Source organism: Telmatherina bonti, assembly GCF_933228915.1.
Source record: "Telmatherina bonti genome assembly, chromosome: 1".
NCBI classification, from domain to species: domain Eukaryota; kingdom Metazoa; phylum Chordata; class Actinopteri; order Atheriniformes; family Telmatherinidae; genus Telmatherina; species Telmatherina bonti.
This window is the reverse complement of record NC_136619.1, coordinates 46772390-46787389: the sequence shown is the minus strand read 5'-3', so window position 1 is coordinate 46787389 and position 15000 is coordinate 46772390. Positions and strand designations below refer to the sequence as shown.

At 48.5% G+C, this 15000-nt stretch overlaps 1 protein-coding gene across 3 annotated transcripts in view; it reads left to right on the top strand.

Annotated features, from left to right (window-relative positions):
- herc1 (HECT and RLD domain containing E3 ubiquitin protein ligase family member 1) overlaps window positions 1-15000 on the top strand; it is a 112876-nt gene that overhangs the window by 115 nt on the left and 97761 nt on the right. For all 3 annotated transcript variants that reach the window (XM_079244898.1, XM_079244897.1, XM_079244896.1), the window contains exons 1-8: window positions 1-70; window positions 5587-5657; window positions 11311-12276; window positions 13046-13141; window positions 13219-13413; window positions 14222-14533; window positions 14602-14698; window positions 14824-14967. The exon at window positions 1-70 is cut by the window's left edge and continues 115 nt beyond it. In XM_079244898.1, coding sequence (XP_079101024.1) covers window positions 11332-12276; window positions 13046-13141; window positions 13219-13413; window positions 14222-14533; window positions 14602-14698; window positions 14824-14967 — 1789 coding nt within the window. In that variant the 5' untranslated portion in view covers window positions 1-70; window positions 5587-5657; window positions 11311-11331. The remainder of the gene's footprint in view (window positions 71-5586; window positions 5658-11310; window positions 12277-13045; window positions 13142-13218; window positions 13414-14221; window positions 14534-14601; window positions 14699-14823; window positions 14968-15000) is intronic.

The following is a 15000-nucleotide window of genomic DNA, read 5'->3' as shown; positions in this document are numbered from 1 at the left end:
GTAAGTAAACAGCCAGCAGTAGCAAAAAGAGAAGAAGAAGAAGAGGAGGAGGAGGCCTTTTACATAAACGGTGAGTTAGCATTATCTCAGCTAGCTAGCTGCTAGCCTCCAGCAGATAATCAGGCTAATACCGACCTAAATATCTGACCTCATACCGAGCTGGAGAGTGTGGACCGGTGTGCACACCAGTATGCACCTGAAAACCACCTGTTCTACCTGAACGTGGAGGTGTCATGGTTGTGTTTGGGTGTTTAGTGCTAATTTCAGCTGTGTGGCGTTAGTTAGCGTTAGCTAAACAGCGGCGTCAGTTGCGTCTTCTATTCCTGTTTATTATTAAACTGGCAACAAACAGGTCATATAAAGCATGTTTTATCATGAAACTGGCAAACAGTTAATATAAAGCATGTTTTATCATGAAACTGGCAACAAACAGTTCATATAAAGCATGTTTTATCATGAAACTGGCAAACAGTTAATATAAAGCATGTTTTATCATGAAACTGGCAACAAACAGTTCATATAAAGCATGTTTTATCATGAAACTGGCAACAAACAGTTCATATAAAGCATGTTTTATCATGAAACTGGCAACAAACAGGTCATATAAAGCATTGTTTTATCATGAAACTGGCAACAAACAGTTCATATAAAGCATGTTTTATCATGAAACTGGCAACAAACAGTTCATATAAAGCATGTTTTATCATGAAACTGGCAACAAACAGTTCATATAAAGCATGTTTTATCATGACACTGGCAACAAACAGTTCATATAAAGCATGTTTTATCATGAAACTGGCAACAAACAGTTCATATAAAGCATGTTTTATCATGAAACTGGCAAACAGTTCATATAAAGCATGTTTTATCATGAAACTGGCAACAAACAGTTCATATAAAGCATGTTTTATCATGAAACTGGCAACAAACAGTTCATATAAAGCATGTTTTATCATGAAACTGGCAACAAACAGTTCATATAAAGCATGTTTTATCATGAAACTGGCAACAAACAGTTCATATAAAGCATGTTTTATCATGAAACTGGCAACAAACAGTTCATATAAAGCATGTTTTATCATGAAACTGGCAACAAACAGTTCATATAAAGCATGTTTTATCATGAAACTGGCAACAAACAGTTCATATAAAGCATGTTTTATCATGAAACTGGCAACAAACAGTTCATATAAAGCATGTTTTATCATGAAACTGGCAAACAGTTAATATAAAGCATGTTTTATCATGAAACTGGCAAACAGTTAATATAAAGCATGTTTTATCATGAAACTGGCAACAAACAGTTCATATAAAGTATGTTTTATCATGACACTGGCAACAAACAGTTCATATAAAGCATGTTTTATCATGAAACTGGCAACAAACAGGTCATATAAAGCATGTTTTATCATGAAACTGGCAACAAACAGTTCATATAAAGCATGTTTTATCATGAAACTGGCAACAAACAGGTCATATAAAGCATGTTTTATCATGAAACTGGCAAACAGTTAATATAAAGCATGTTTTATCATGAAACTGGCAACAAACAGTTCATATAAAGCATGTTTTATCATGAAACTGGCAAACAGTTAATATAAAGCATGTTTTATCATGAAACTGGCAACAAACAGTTCATATAAAGCATGTTTTATCATGAAACTGGCAACAAACAGTTCATATAAAGCATGTTTTATCATGACACTGGCAACAAACAGTTCATATAAAGCATGTTTTATCATGAAACTGGCAACAAACAGTTCATATAAAGCATGTTTTATCATGAAACTGGCAAACAGTTAATATAAAGCATGTTTTATCATGAAACTGGCAACAAACAGTTCATATAAAGCATGTTTTATCATGAAACTGGCAACAAACAGTTCATATAAAGCATGTTTTATCATGAAACTGGCAACAAACAGTTCATATAAAGCATGTTTTATCATGAAACTGGCAACAAACAGTTCATATAAAGCATGTTTTATCATGAAACTGGCAACAAACAGTTCATATAAAGCATGTTTTATCATGAAACTGGCAACAAACAGTTCATATAAAGCATGTTTTATCATGAAACTGGCAACAAACAGTTCATATAAAGCATGTTTTATCATGACACTGGCAACAAACAGGTCATATAAAGCATGTTTTATCATGAAACTGGCAACAAACAGTTCATATAAAGCATGTTTTATCATGAAACTGGCAAACAGTTAATATAAAGCATGTTTTATCATGAAACTGGTAAACAGTTAATATAAAGCATGTTTTATCATGAAACTGGCAACAAACAGTTCATATAAAGTATGTTTTATCATGACACTGGCAACAAACAGTTCATATAAAGCATGTTTTATCATGAAACTGGCAACAAACAGGTCATATAAAGCATGTTTTATCATGAAACTGGCAACAAACAGTTCATATAAAGCATGTTTTATCATGAAACTGGCAACAAACAGTTCATATAAAGCATGTTTTATCATGAAACTGGCAACAAACAGTTCATATAAAGCATGTTTTATCATGAAACTGGCAACAAACAGGTCATATAAAGCATGTTTTATCATGAAACTGGCAACAAACAGTTCATATAAAGCATGTTTTATCATGAAACTGGCAACAAACAGTTCATATAAAGCATGTTTTATCATGAAACTGGCAACAAACAGTTCATATAAAGCATGTTTTATCATGAAACTGGCAACAAACAGTTCATATAAAGCATGTTTTATCATGAAACTGGCAACAAACAGTTCATATAAAGCATGTTTTATCATGAAACTGGCAACAAACAGTTCATATAAAGCATGTTTTATCATGAAACTGGCAACAAACAGTTCATATAAAGCATGTTTTATCATGAAACTGGCAACAAACAGTTCATATAAAGCATGTTTTATCATGAAACTGGCAACAAACAGTTCATATAAAGCATGTTTTATCATGAAACTGGCAACAAACAGTTCATATAAACATTGTTTTATCATGAAACTGGCAACAAACAGTTCATATAAAGCATGTTTTATCATGAAACTGGCAACAAACAGTTCATATAAAGCATGTTTTATCATGAAACTGGCAACAAACAGTTCATATAAAGCATGTTTTATCATGAAACTGGCAACAAACAGTTCATATAAACATTGTTTTATCATGAAACTGGCAACAAACAGTTCATATAAAGCATGTTTTATCATGAAACTGGCAACAAACAGGTCATATAAAGCATGTTTTATCATGAAACTGGCAACAAACAGTTCATATAAAGCATGTTTTATCATGAAACTGGCAACAAACAGTTCATATAAAGCATGTTTTATCATGAAACTGGCAACAAACAGGTCATATAAAGCATGTTTTATCATGAAACTGGCAACAAACAGTTAATATAAAGCATGTTTTATCATGAAACTGGCAAACAGTTAATATAAAGCATGTTTTATCATGAAACTGGCAACAAACAGTTCATATAAAGTATGTTTTATCATGACACTGGCAACAAACAGTTCATATAAAGCATGTTTTATCATGAAACTGGCAACAAACAGTTCATATAAAGCATGTTTTATCATGAAACTGGCAACAAACAGTTCATATAAACATTGTTTTATCATGAAACTGGCAACAAACAGTTCATATAAAGCATGTTTTATCATGAAACTGGCAACAAACAGTTCATATAAAGCATGTTTTATCATGAAACTGGCAACAAACAGTTCATATAAAGCATGTTTTATCATGAAACTGGCAACAAACAGTTCATATAAACATTGTTTTATCATGAAACTGGCAACAAACAGTTCATATAAAGCATGTTTTATCATGAAACTGGCAACAAACAGGTCATATAAAGCATGTTTTATCATGAAACTGGCAACAAACAGTTCATATAAAGCATGTTTTATCATGAAACTGGCAACAAACAGTTCATATAAAGCATGTTTTATCATGAAACTGGCAACAAACAGGTCATATAAAGCATGTTTTATCATGAAACTGGCAACAAACAGTTAATATAAAGCATGTTTTATCATGAAACTGGCAAACAGTTAATATAAAGCATGTTTTATCATGAAACTGGCAACAAACAGTTCATATAAAGTATGTTTTATCATGACACTGGCAACAAACAGTTCATATAAAGCATGTTTTATCATGAAACTGGCAACAAACAGGTCATATAAAGCATGTTTTATCATGAAACTGGCAACAAACAGTTCATATAAAGCATGTTTTATCATGAAACTGGCAACAAACAGTTCATATAAAGCATGTTTTATCATGAAACTGGCAACAAACAGGTCATATAAAGCATGTTTTATCATGAAACTGGCAACAAACAGTTCATATAAAGCATGTTTTATCATGAAACTGGCAACAAACAGTTCATATAAAGCATGTTTTATCATGAAACTGGCAACAAACAGTTCATATAAAGCATGTTTTATCATGAAACTGGAAAACAGTTAATATAAAGCATGTTTTATCATGAAACTGGCAACAAACAGTTCATATAAAGCATGTTTTATCATGAAACTGGCAACAAACAGTTCATATAAAGCATGTTTTATCATGAAACTGGCAACAAACAGTTCATATAAAGCATGTTTTATCATGAAACTGGCAACAAACAGTTCATATAAAGCATGTTTTATCATGAAACTGGCAACAAACAGTTCATATAAAGCATGTTTTATCATGAAACTGGCAACAAACAGTTCATATAAAGCATGTTTTATCATGAAACTGGCAACAAACAGTTCATATAAAGCATGTTTTATCATGAAACTGGCAACAAACAGTTCATATAAAGCATGTTTTATCATGAAACTGGAAAACAGTTCATATAAAGCATGTTTTATCATGAAACTGGCAACAAACAGTTCATATAAAGCATGTTTTACCATGAAACTGGCAACAAACAGTTCATATAAAGCATGTTTTATCATGAAACTGGCAACAAACAGTTCATATAAAGCATGTTTTATCATGAAACTGGCAACAAACAGTTCATATAAACAATGTTTTATCATGAAACTGGCAACAAACAGTTCATATAAAGCATGTTTTATCATGAAACTGGCAACAAACAGTTCATATAAAGCATGTTTTATCATGAAACTGGCAACAAACAGTTCATATAAAGCATGTTTTATCATGAAACTGGCAACAAACAGTTCATATAAAGCATGTTTTATCATGAAACTGGCAACAAACAGTTCATATAAAGCATGTTTTATCATGAAACTGGCAACAAACAGTTCATATAAAGCATGTTTTATCATGAAACTGGCAACAAACAGTTCATATAAAGCATGTTTTATCATGAAACTGGCAACAAACAGTTCATATAAACAATGTTTTAGAACACGGGGAAGAAAGGCTGTGGATGTTTTAATGCCATGTGATGGCTGCTGTGTCCAGCAGCTCCTGCAAAGCTGCCAGTTTGGTGGAAATGTTAGCTAGAAGCAGTCCAGCGCTGCCATGGATCAGAACCAGTGCCAGAACTTTCCTCCCGGTGTTTCCTGCAGCAGAAATGTCTGCTTTTACAGCACTGTCTCTGCTTTCCACCGTTTGCAGGAAACATGCAGCTCTAGCCTGGCTGCTGTGCTTCAGGAGCTGATGAAGAGGGATCATTTCATCCTGATCAGGTGATTAAACTAGAGAGCTGCTAGGACAGGGTTCCTGCTTTCCTACCTGGATTCTAACTCCCCAACCTGGATTCTGTCTGGTTGCCACGGCGATGCGGATCATGGCAGGTCTCTAACCTGGATTCTGTCTGGTTGCCGCGGCGATGCGGATCATGGCAGGTCTCTAACCTGGATTCTGTCTGGTTGCCGCGGCGATGCGGATCATGGCAGGTCTCTCTAATGTGGATTCTGTCTGGTTGCCGCGGCGATGCGGATCATGGCAGGTCTCTAACCTGGATTCTGTCTGGTTGCCACGGCGATGCGGATCATGGCAGGTCTCTCTAACGTGGATTCTGTCTGGTTGCTGCGGCGATGCGGATCATGGCAGGTCTCTCTAACGTGGATTCTGTCTGGTTGCCGCGGCGATGCGGATCATGGCAGGTCTCTAACGTGGATTCTGTCTGGTTGCCACGGCGATGCGGATCATGGCAGGTCTCTCTAACGTGGATTCTGTCTGGTTGCCGCGGCGATGCGGATCATGGCAGGTCTCTAACCTGGATTCTGTCTGGTTGCCACAGCGATGCGGATCATGGCAGGTCTCTCTAACGTGGATTCTGTCTGGTTGCCACAGCGATGCGGATCATGGCAGGTCTCTAACGTGGATTCTGTCTGGTTGCCGCGGCGATGCGGATCATGGCAGGTCTCTAACCTGGATTCTGTCTGGTTGCCACGGCGATGCGGATCATGGCAGGTCTCTCTAACGTGGATTCTGTCTGGTTGCCGCGGCGATGCGGATCATGGCAGGTCTCTAACCTGGATTCTGTCTGGTTGCCACGGCGATGCGGATCATGGCAGGTCTCTCTAACGTGGATTCTGTCTGGTTGCCGCGGCGATGCGGATCATGGCAGGTCTCTCTAACCTGGATTCTGTCTGGTTGCCACGGCGATGCGGATCATGGCAGGTCTCTAACCTGGATTCTGTCTGGTTGCCACGGCGATGCGGATCATGGCAGGTCTCTAACCTGGATTCTGTCTGGTTGCTGCGGCGATGCGGATCATGGCAGGTCTCTAACCTGGATTCTGTATGGTTGCCGCGGCGATGCGGATCATGGCAGGTCTCTCTAACCTGGATTCTGTCTGGTTGCCGCAGCGATGCGGATCATGGCAGGTCTCTAACCTGGATTCTGTATGGTTGCCGCGGCGATGCGGATCATGGCAGGTCTCTAACCTGGATTCTGTCTGGTTGCCACGGCGATGCGGATCATGGCAGGTCTCTCTAACCTGGATTCTGTCTGGTTGCTGCGGCGATGCGGATCATGGCAGGTCTCTAACCTGGATTCTGTCTGGTTGCCACGGCGATGCGGATCATGGCAGGTCTCTAACCTGGATTCTGTCTGGTTGCCACGGCGATGCGGATCATGGCAGGTCTCTCTAACCTGGATTCTGTCTGGTTGCCACGGCGATGCGGATCATGGCAGGTCTCTAACCTGGATTCTGTCTGGTTGCTGCGGCGATGCGGATCATGGCAGGTCTCTAACCTGGATTCTGTCTGGTTGCCGCGGCGATGTGGATCATGGCAGGTCTCTCTAACCTGGATTCTGTCTGGTTGCCGCGGCGATGCGGATCATGGCAGGTCTCTCTAACGTGGATTCTGTCTGGTTGCCACAGCGATGCGGATCATGGCAGGTCTCTCTAACCTGGATTCTGTCTGGTTGCTGCGGCGATGCGGATCATGGCAGGTCTCTCTAACCTGGATTCTGTCTGGTTGCCACGGCGATGCGGATCATGGCAGGTCTCTAACCTGGATTCTGTCTGGTTGCTGCGGCGATGCGGATCATGGCAGGTCTCTAACCTGGATTCTGTCTGGTTGCCGCGGCGATGCGGATCATGGCAGGTCTCTCTAACCTGGATTCTGTCTGGTTGCCGCGGCGATGCGGATCATGGCAGGTCTCTCTAACCTGGATTCTGTCTGGTTGCCACGGCGATGCGGATCATGGCAGGTCTCTCTAACCTGGATTCTGTCTGGTTGCCGCGGCGATGCGGATCATGGCAGGTCTCTAACCTGGATTCTGTCTGGTTGCCACGGCGATGCGGATCATGGCAGGTCTCTCTAACCTGGATTCTGTCTGGTTGCCGCGGCGATGCGGATCATGGCAGGTCTCTAACCTGGATTCTGTCTGGTTGCCACGGCGATGCGGATCATGGCAGGTCTCTCTAACGTGGATTCTGTCTGGTTGCCACGGCGATGCGGATCATGGCAGGTCTCTCTAACCTGGATTCTGTCTGGTTGCCGCGGCGATGCGGATCATGGCAGGTCTCTAACCTGGATTCTGTCTGGTTGCTGCGGCGATGCGGATCATGGCAGGTCTCTAACCTGGATTCTGTCTGGTTGCTGCGGCGATGCGGATCATGGCAGGTCTCTCTAACCTGGATTCTGTCTGGTTGCCGCGGCGATGCGGATCATGGCAGGTCTCTAACCTGGATTCTGTCTGGTTGCCGCGGCGATGCGGATCATGGCAGGTCTCTAACCTGGATTCTGTCTGGTTGCCGCGGCGATGCGGATCATGGCAGGTCTCTAACCTGGATTCTGTCTGGTTGCCGCGGCGATGCGGATCATGGCAGGTCTCTCTAACCTGGATTCTGTCTGGTTGCCGCGGCGATGCGGATCATGGCAGGTCTCTCTAACGTGGATTCTGTCTGGTTGCCACAGCGATGCGGATCATGGCAGGTCTCTAACCTGGATTCTGTCTGGTTGCCGCGGCGATGCGGATCATGGCAGGTCTCTCTAACCTGGATTCTGTCTGGTTGCCGCGGCGATGCGGATCATGGCAGGTCTCTCTAACCTGGATTCTGTCTGGTTGCCACGGCGATGCGGATCATGGCAGGTCTCTAACCTGGATTCTGTCTGGTTGCCGCGGCGATGCGGATCATGGCAGGTCTCTAACCTGGATTCTGTCTGGTTGCCGCGGCGATGCGGATCATGGCAGGTCTCTCTAACCTGGATTCTGTCTGGTTGCCACGGCGATGCGGATCATGGCAGGTCTCTAACCTGGATTCTTTCTGGTTGCCACGGCGATGCGGATCATGGCAGGTCTCTAACCTGGATTCTGTCTGGTTGCCGCGGCGATGCGGATCATGGCAGGTCTCTAACCTGGATTCTGTCTGGTTGCCGCGGCGATGCGGATCATGGCAGGTCTCTCTAACCTGGATTCTGTCTGGTTGCTGCGGCGATGCGGATCATGGCAGGTCTCTCTAACCTGGATTCTGTCTGGTTGCTGCGGCGATGCGGATCATGGCAGGTCTCTCTAACCTGGATTCTGTCTGGTTGCCACGGCGATGCGGATCATGGCAGGTCTCTCTAACCTGGATTCTGTCTGGTTGCCGCGGCGATGCGGATCATGGCAGGTCTCTCTAACCTGGATTCTGTCTGGTTGCTGCGGCGATGCGGATCATGGCAGGTCTCTAACCTGGATTCTGTCTGGTTGCCACGGCGATGCGGATCATGGCAGGTCTCTCTAACCTGGATTCTGTCTGGTTGCTGCGGCGATGCGGATCATGGCAGGTCTCTCTAACCTGGATTCTGTCTGGTTGCCGCGGCGATGCGGATCATGGCAGGTCTCTCTAACCTGGATTCTGTCTGGTTGCCACAGCGATGCGGATCATGGCAGGTCTCTAACCTGGATTCTTTCTGGTTGCCACGGCGATGCGGATCATGGCAGGTCTCTCTAACCTGGATTCTGTCTGGTTGCCACAGCGATGCGGATCATGGCAGGTCTCTCTAACCTGGATTCTGTCTGGTTGCCACAGCGATGCGGATCATGGCAGGTCTCTAACCTGGATTCTTTCTGGTTGCCGCGGCGATGCGGATCATGGCAGGTCTTTCTAACCTGGATTCTGTCTGGTTGCCGCGGCGATGCGGATCATGGCAGGTCTCTCTAACCTGGATTCTGTCTGGTTGCCACGGCGATGCGGATCATGGCAGGTCTCTCTAACCTGGATTCTGTCTGGTTGCCACAGCGATGCGGATCATGGCAGGTCTCTCTAACCTGGATTCTGTCTGGTTGCCACGGCGATGCGGATCATGGCAGGTCTCTAACCTGGATTCTGTCTGGTTGCCACGGCGATGCGGATCATGGCAGGTCTCTAACCTGGATTCTGTCTGGTTGCCACGGCGATGCGGATCATGGCAGGTCTCTAACCTGGATTCTGTCTGGTTGCCACGGCGATGCGGATCATGGCAGGTCTCTAACCTGGATTCTGTCTGGTTGCCGCGGCGATGCGGATCATGGCAGGTCTCTAACCTGGATTCTGTCTGGTTGCCACGGCGATGCGGATCATGGCAGGTCTCTAACCTGGATTCTGTCTGGTTGCTGCGGCGATGCGGATCATGGCAGGTCTCTAACCTGGATTCTGTCTGGTTGCCGCGGCGATGCGGATCATGGCAGGTCTCTCTAACCTGGATTCTGTCTGGTTGCTGCGGCGATGCGGATCATGGCAGGTCTCTCTAACCTGGATTCTGTCTGGTTGCTGCGGCGATGCGGATCATGGCAGGTCTCTAACCTGGATTCTGTCTGGTTGCCGCGGCGATGCGGATCATGGCAGGTCTCTAACCTGGATTCTGTCTGGTTGCTGCGGCGATGCGGATCATGGCAGGTCTCTAACCTGGATTCTGTCTGGTTGCCGCGGCGATGCGGATCATGGCAGGTCTCTAACCTGGATTCTGTCTGGTTGCTGCGGCGATGCGGATCATGGCAGGTCTCTAACCTGGATTCTGTCTGGTTGCCGCGGCGATGCGGATCATGGCAGGTCTCTAACCTGGATTCTGTCTGGTTGCCACAGCGATGCGGATCATGGCAGGTCTCTAACCTGGATTCTGTCTGGTTGCTGCGGCGATGCGGATCATGGCAGGTCTCTCTAACCTGGATTCTGTCTGGTTGCCGCGGCGATGCGGATCATGGCAGGTCTCTAACCTGGATTCTGTCTGGTTGCTGCGGCGATGCGGATCATGGCAGGTCTCTCTAACCTGGATTCTGTCTGGTTGCTGCGGCGATGCGGATCATGGCAGGTCTCTAACCTGGATTCTGTCTGATTTGCTGCGGCGATGCGGATCATGGCAGGTCTCTAACCTGGATTCTGTCTGGTTGCTGCGGCGATGCGGATCATGGCAGGTCTCTAACCTGGATTCTGTCTGATTTGCTGCGGCGATGCGGATCATGGCAGGTCTCTCTAACCTGGATTCTGTCTGGTTGCTGCGGCGATGCGGATCATGGCAGGTCTCTAACCTGGATTCTGTCTGGTTGCTGCGGCGATGCGGATCATGGCAGGTCTCTCTAACCTGGATTCTGTCTGGTTGCCACAGCGATGCGGATCATGGCAGGTCTCTCTAACCTGGATTCTGTCTGGTTGCCGCGGCGATGCGGATCATGGCAGGTCTCTCTAACCTGGATTCTGTCTGGTTGCCACAGCGATGCGGATCATGGCAGGTCTCTCTAACCTGGATTCTGTCTGGTTGCCACAGCGATGCGGATCATGGCAGGTCTCTCTAACCTGGATTCTGTCTGGTTGCTGCGGCGATGCGGATCATGGCAGGTCTCTCTAACCTGGATTCTGTCTGGTTGCCGCGGCGATGCGGATCATGGCAGGTCTCTAACCTGGATTGTGCTTTCTGTCTGCAGGACTGATGGCTCCTGAGTGACATGGCTTCCATGATCCCCCCGGTGAAACTGAAATGGCTGGAGCACCTGAACAGCTCATGGATCACCGAGGACAGCGAGTCCATTGCCACACGGGACGGCGTGTCGGCACTCTACTCCAAGCTGCTGGCCAACAAGGAGGCGGTGCTGCTCCCCCAGCAGGTGCTGTGCCTGAAGGGCCCCCAGCTGCCCGACTTTGAGCGCGAGTCCCTGTCCAGTGACGAGCAGGAACACTACCTGGACGCGCTGCTCGGTAGCCAGCTGGCCTTGGCCAAGATGGTGTGCTCGGATTCCCCGTTTGCGGCCGCCCTGCGGCGGCGCGTCCTGGTGCTCCAGCGCATCTTCTACGCCCTCTCCAACAAGTACCACGACAAGGGGAAGGTGAAGCAGACGGCGCACTCTCCAGAGAACAGCTCGGGCTCAGCCGACCTGCATTCGGTCAGCGAGCGGCCGCGCTCCAGCACCGATGCTCTCATTGAGATGGGCGTCCGCACTGGCCTCAGCCTTCTGTTCGCTCTGCTGCGCCAGAGCTGGATGATGCCGCCCGTTCCCGCCGCAAGTCCCGGGGGTGGCATCAATTTATGCAACGATGTCATCCATACTGCCATCGACGTGGTCAACTCGCTACCGCCGCTCTCTCTGGCCAACGAGAGCAAGATCCCGCCGATGGGTCTGGACTGCCTGGCCCAGGTCACCACCTTCCTGAAGGGCGTGACCATGCCCAACTCTGGCGCGGACGTCTTAGGCCGTCGGCTGGCCTCGGAGCTGCTTCTGGGTCTGGCTTCGCAGAGGGGCTCGCTGCGCTACCTGCTGGAGTGGATTGAGATGGCGTTGGCTGCGTCCGCCGTGGTCAGCACCATGGAGCAGAACAAGGTGCTGCGGAGCCAGGAGGGCCTCATCGGCTACGACTGTTTCATGAACATCCTCATGCAGATGAGGCGCTCGTTGGTAAGCTAACGTCCAATTCCCGCTGAGTCCGGCTCAATATCCCACCCGCAGGGTTAGCCAGGAAAATCTAAGCTAACGGCGTGCTAACACCGGTCCAGTTTTACCCACCAGAACCAAACCTGACCTGTTTATGAGCATAATGAGACATCCTGGTTCCAGCTGTTCGGCGCTTCAGCACGGCATTGTGCACGGTAGCCGCGTAGCGCTGCTTTGGGCTGCCGCCGCAGCTGTCTGAAGCGCCTCCACCTCCTCTCAGCTTGGCTGCTCCACACTGCTACGTCTCTACCAGAAACCAACTGGTCAAGTGACGCCCTGCGGCATATCCGGGGGCGTAAAAGTGTTGCGGTTAGTGATATACTTGTCCATCGAAGCGCCTGGAAACGACCTTCATGAGAGCGTAAGCCCGAAGTTGGCGCTGGGATGGAGAGGACTTTCCTCACAGGAAGTCCTGCGGCAGGGCAGTAAAACACAAGAAGGATAGAAATCCACCGCGTGATGTGATGAACGGCGTTTCTGCGGGCGTATCGCCTCGTTGACATCCAGGTGGTTCGAGCACAAACCAAGCCAGAGAAGGCGCTAAGTCCTCCTAGTCAGGAAGTAGGAAGCTACACGGCTAAAGGCTAGCTGCCATCCTGCAAGTTCTGCCCTTCACCTTCGAGAAACGCAATGACATCTCAGATTTAAAGCTTTGCGCTCTTCACATGTTCTGGAAAGTGTAGTGTAAGCGGTTGTGTGTCCTTGCATTGATCCGTGGGTTTGATCGCCTCAGGGCTCCTCCGCCGATCGCAGCCAGTGGCGAGAACCCACGCGGACCTGTGACGGGCTGTGCTCCCTGTATGAAGCGGCGCTCTGTCTGTTCGAGGAGGTGAGATGGAAGCAGCACTTGACCTCCAGATGTTGGAAACCGTACATAAAGCTGACCCCTGTGTGTTTCCCTTCCAGGTGTGTCGGATGGCTTCCGACTACTCCCGCACCTGTGTGAGTCCGGACAGCATTCAGGCCGGCGAGGCGCCAGTGGTGTCAGAAACCTGCGAGGTTTATGTGTGGGGCAGCAACAGCAGCCACCAGCTGGTGGAGGGAACCCAGGAGAAGATCCTGCAGCCTAAGCTGGCCGCTAGCTTCGCCGACGCACAGACGGTACGTTCACGTGACGTGTTCCTTCATTTATACGTAAGTTTAGCTGAAGGCTAGCTGGTTGGTTTGCTTGTTGACAACCAACGGAAAGTTACGTCTTTAACACGTCGCAACACGCTGACTCAATACGTCACGGTACAGGTGTGGGTATGGGCCGGTACAGGTGTGGGTATGGGCCGGTACAGGTGTGGGTATGGGCCGGTACAGGTGTGGGTATGGGCCGGTACAGGTGTGGGTATGGGCCGGTACAGGTGTGGGTATGGGCCGGTACAGGTGTGGGTATGGGCCGGTACAGGTGTGGGTATGGGCCGGTACAGGTGTGGGTATGGGCCGGTACAGGTGTGGGTATGGGCCCGTACAGGTGTGGGTATGGGCCGGTACAGGTGTGGGTATGGGCCTGGTACAGGTGTGGGTATGGGCCGGTACAGGTGTGGGTATGGGCCTGGTACAGGTGTGGGTATGGGCCGGTACAGGTGTGGGTATGGGCCGGTACAGGTGTGGGTATGGGCCGGTACAGGTGTGGGTATGGGCCGGTACAGGTGTGGGTATGGGCCGGTACAGGTGTGGGTATGGGCCGGTACAGGTGTGGGTATGGGCCCGGTACAGGTGTGGGTATGGGCCCGTTACAGGTGTGGGTATGGGCCGGTACAGGTGTGGGTATGGGCCGGTACAGGTGTGGGTATGGGCCGGTACAGGTGTGGGTATGGGCCGGTACAGGTGTGGGTATGGGCCGGTACAGGTGTGGGTATGGGCCGGTACAGGTGCCCAGCAGCTTGTCGGGATGCTGAATCTTTCCCTGATTGACCCGCAGATCGAGGCGGGTCAGTACTGCACATTCGTCATCTCGTCGGACGGGTCGGTCCGGGCCTGCGGGAAGGGCAGCTACGGCCGCCTGGGCCTCGGCGACTCCAACAACCAATCCACGCTGAAGAAGCTGACCTTCGAACCCCACCGAGCCATCAAGAAGGTGTCGTCGTCCAAAGGCTCAGACGGACACACGCTGGCCTTCACCACGGAGGGCGAGGTGTTCAGCTGGGGGGACGGCGACTACGGCAAGCTGGGCCATGGCAACAGCTCCACGCAGAAGTACCCCAAACTCATCCAGGGACCCCTGCAGGGCAAGGTGGGCTGCCGCCCGGGCGTGGTAGGTCGGCCCTGCAGGCGTCGCTGACCTCTGCTCCCATGTTTCAGGTGGTGGTTTGTGTGTCGGCCGGCTACAGACACAGCGCTGCGGTCAGCGAGGACGGAGAGCTCTACACCTGGGGGGAGGGAGACTTCGGACGATTGGGTAACGAGTCCGGCTCATCATTAATTATGCAAATGAGGTTAAAAAGCTGGAAACAAAGGACTTTCCAGGAACAGGTTTACAGGATCCTGGAAGGACTGTCCCAAGCTCCGGATGTTTGCTTGCAGGGCACGGCGACAGCAACAGCCGCAACATTCCCACTCTGGTGAAGGACATCAGCAACGTCGGCGAGGTGTCCTGCGGAAGCTCACACACTATCGCTCTGTCCAAGGATGGACGCACGGTTTGGTCCTTCGGAGGAGGAGACAACGGTGGGAAAACCCTCCAGTCTGACCCACTTTCTG